The sequence below is a fragment of the Orycteropus afer genome, unplaced genomic scaffold, assembly GCF_000298275.1.
Source record: "Orycteropus afer afer isolate SDZICR_OR568_19922 unplaced genomic scaffold, OryAfe1.0 scaffold00101, whole genome shotgun sequence".
In the NCBI taxonomy this organism is placed as follows: Eukaryota; Metazoa; Chordata; class Mammalia; order Tubulidentata; family Orycteropodidae; genus Orycteropus; species Orycteropus afer.
In genome coordinates, this window is record NW_006921688.1 from 8540301 (window position 1) to 8544419 (window position 4119).

General features: G+C 36.8%; 1 protein-coding gene across 1 annotated transcript in view; it reads right to left on the minus strand.

Moving 5' to 3' along the window:
- SYNE1 (spectrin repeat containing nuclear envelope protein 1) overlaps positions 1–4119 on the minus strand; it is a 578063-nt gene that overhangs the window by 526899 nt on the left and 47045 nt on the right. The window contains exon 5 of the mRNA XM_007943230.2: positions 1125–1217. Within this exon, the coding sequence (XP_007941421.2) occupies positions 1125–1217 (93 nt within the window). The remainder of the gene's footprint in view (positions 1–1124; positions 1218–4119) is intronic.

Below are 4119 nucleotides of genomic sequence, written 5' to 3' on the forward strand. Positions count from 1 at the left end.
AGATAGATAGATAGATAGATAGATAGATAGATAGATAGATAATTGAAATTCTACTTCACTATATTGGATCTTTCTATCAGTATGTTTAAGTGCCTATTCATGATTTGAATTGTCTCTATCTTAACACCCTGCCAAGATGTAAGCTCTTTCAGGGCACACTTGATGTCTTCCTCCTGTGTGGACTTCTCTTATACCTAGAACTGCACCTTTGAGACAGTGATAAATATTTGCTAAGTACATGAAAGAATTAATAGAATAAACCCTAATAGTTAGGACACATCTTTCTCCAGATAAATAAAGTCACATATCACTTAATATTCATATGTTCTGTGAACTAGTATATTAAGTGATTTGGGTATTGTACGAACTGCATATCATATACAGGCAGTCCCCAGATTATAATGTCTTTCCTAAATTTGTCTTTAAGTTGAATTTGTATGTAAAGTAGAACAGTTAGGTAGGGTTTGTAACTAGCATCAGTTAGTCAAACGTTTATCTTAGCATATACTATGTAGTGTACCTTTCTATGCATAAATATGCATTAAAGAAACACTTCCAGATGCATTACAACATTTCAGTATGATAATACAGTAATAATAATGTGTTGGTGCATGCTGCAAAGTAGCACCTGTTTGTTACTATGAAATATTTTGTGTATCTCAAATTTCTAACATAATACGCTTTACAGGGCTTTGGACTATGAACATATATGTTGCTGGATGTTGCTCAAACAGATTTTATGCTGTGCATGACTTTTTCTGGATGAAATGGCAATTTAACCTTTCTCCTTCCCATTTTATAAGAGCATAGAACACCTCCCTTACAGGAAAAAAAAGAAAGAAAGAAAGAAAATTCTCTTTAGCTTCTTCAATACATATATTTCATCCCCAAAGCATTGCACAGTTTGGCTACTTCTGATGGATTTCCTTGGTGAAAGATCTCCTCAGTGCAACACCTTTGCATAGGGAAAAAAGAAAATTCTTCTGCTACCAAAAAACAATATATGTATGAAGGTCGTATTTCTGCTAATTTGAGTCTCCAAGCCAAAGGCTTGAGCAAATAAAACCATAATAAAAAAGTCTGTCCCTGTGTGGCAGGAGTAGAAGATGACTCCAGTACCATACCTGGAAGTACAGGATAATGGTCCACATCAGTCCAAGAACTATGGAGGGCCGGCCGTCAGCTATATCAGTGGAGTTAATGTTGACTAATTTAATCTGTTTAAAAAGAGAAACTGTACCAGTAATGTGCCAGAAGATTCTAACTCATTTATTTATGCAATAATTAGGACTTTATTAGACATCAGTAAGATCGGGTCATGCCTATGTAGTGATACACAAGAGTGGGTATGGTGAACATAAACACCAACAAGCACATAGTTTATGTGAAAATCACAGGGGCATCCATTAGATAGGTGCACAACACTAAAAACAACTGTAAAATGAATGTCAAACACTTCTTTTCTTTGAAGTTGAAAAAAAACCATAATAACATCATGCAAGGAATTAGCAACAAAATGTCAGGCAGAAAAATAAAGAAAAGGTTATTCTTTACATTTAGAGGTTGACTGGAACTTACAAGAAACTGTGACGAGCAGTTAAGAAGACCACTTACTTTGAAGTTTGTTACCCAATAGCATGAAACTTATGTTCTCTTTTACCTATAAAAATCGGGAGTTAAACATTCTAAAATTTGTACTAACCGGTGATCCTCTGTACATGGACTGACATGAAAAACAAAGGAGAAGATGATACATATACATAAATAAACTTTCAAAGTTGGCATTATTTTTAAATTTCGAACAAGATTTTGGGAATACCTTTTGAAGAGCAATAAAGGAATACCAAGAAATCGTAAAACAGGAAGAAACCAATAGGCTTCAGGTCCCTACGCTTAGATGATGATAATTATACAGCATTCAGGATAGGTGTCAATCTGTCTATATGTTTTACCAATTAATTGTTCATGTCAACGTTTTCTCAATTATTAAAGAAAAGTTATTTGCTAGGTCCAAGCAAAATATCTCCGTTTCAGTTCATCTTCATAGGTTGCGGTGAACAACTCGTTGCCCTGCTGTTCATAAACCCTCAACAAACTACAACAAAATAACGAAGTGCCCGTTAGAACTGTAGCACAACACTTTTCCACCAATGTTTCGTTAGGTGTTTTATTAATAATAAAGAAGATTGTAAATGGTTTACTCTGAAAACATTTATCTGATCCAAAATCATCCCCAAAATACTTAACACTTGCCTAAAGCATTTGACTGCTAACCAGAAGGTTGGAGGTTCAAACCCATCAGCCACTTCATGGAAGGAAGATTGGGCAATCTATTTCCATAAAGATTTACTACCTCGGAAACACAGAGGGTGTCGGATTCAGCTTGATAGCAGTGGGTTTGTTGTTTCGTTTTTGTTTGTTTGTTTTAGTGTTACATGAAGCAGCTCTGGTGGTGTAGGGGTTAAGGCATTTGGCTGCTAACCAAAAGGTAGGTGTTTCAACCCCACCAGTCAGTCACTCCACAGAAGAAAGATGAGGCAGTTTGCTTCCATAAATATTTACAGCTTTAGAAGCCCAGTGGGGGTTGCTATGAGTAGAATCGACTCTATAGCAGTGAGTTTGATTTTGAGTTTAGTGCTACATGGAGGGAGTAGAATAAAAGTAGACCCATGCAATTTTGCTTTCACTGATAAAATTCACTCATCAGGTTCAATGACAGGGAAACAATTGAGAATTGCCAAAAATTAGAAGTGAAGCTTATATATCTAGTTTTTAGGAGCTCTGGTAGCGTAGTGCCTAAGGCACTTGACTGCTAACCAGAAGGCTGGCAGTTCAAACCCACCAGCCACTCCTCAGAAGGAAGGTTGGGCAACCTACTTCCGTAGTGATACCGCCTTAGAAAGCTAAGGAGGGGTAGCTATGAGTCTGGTCTGACTCAACGGCACATAACAACAAAAACATATCTAGTTTTTAAAAACATAAGTGCAATGTAAGACATATAATACATGCTATGAAAAATCAAGAACACCAAAATCCTTTAAACCTTTCATTTTAGAACCAACTGCCATCTCTATAATTACTTATTGCTTTGTTTATATCTTCTCTAGAATTTCCTCCACAGCCTTATCAGAATCTATCAACCATGAGTTTATAACATATGCTATTATTGTATAATTAATGCATTCCACAGAGAACAGATTATTTTCCTTTCCTTATACATCATCCTTTTAAAATATGTAATTGAATATAACTTGAATTTCCTACCTCAACCCATCTCCAACTATACTACATTGTTAGTTTATTCAACTTGCTACAGAATCTAAAGAACCGTTTGTTCCATTTTTGAAGAAACGTGTTTTTCATAATCATTTTCTCCCAACAACTATGTTTCTCAATGGGTTTATTGAGCCCAGGTTTTTACCTCTCCTCCTTTGCATGTCATTGAGTTTACAATAAATACTTAACACATAAGAAGGCTGGGGTGGACAAAACAAAGACATTCAAAAAGACTGAAAAATTTCCAGAAGTCAGATAGAGGATGGAACCATGTTGATGGATAAACCAGGGCACAGGGATGTTACAGAAGGTTAATGGTTTTCAAAGCCTGGTTCTTAGAGCAACAGCAGCATCAGCATCTCCTGGGAACTTTTAAGAGATGCAGGGTCTGGGGTCTCATCGCAGACCTGCTGAAGCAGAAACTACAAAGGTAGGGCCCAGTAGCCTGTCAACAAACCTGCTAGGTGATTCTCATGCACGTCAATGTTTGAGAACCACTGGACTAGACAATTGTCCTTGGCCCATGCGACCTGGACATGCTTTATTTTGCAAACTAGAGGGCCAATAATGTATTTAAATGTTTGAATTATTTGAGAATAATAATAATAATAAAGGCAAATAAACATCCAGGTGCCTGGCTTTTCTTGATACATTAGAAGACCTGGCATCACCATTTCAATCAGGTAACTAGAGTTGTAATTGAGGATTTGCTGCCCTCTCCAAAGGCAGGCCTGGGGCTGCTTGGCTCTCCTGTTCACCAACGTTCACCTTTCGCTCACTCCATTCTTTACCTCATAGGAAACTGAGTTTATGTCCCTGGTCTATGCTATGATGACATTTAGG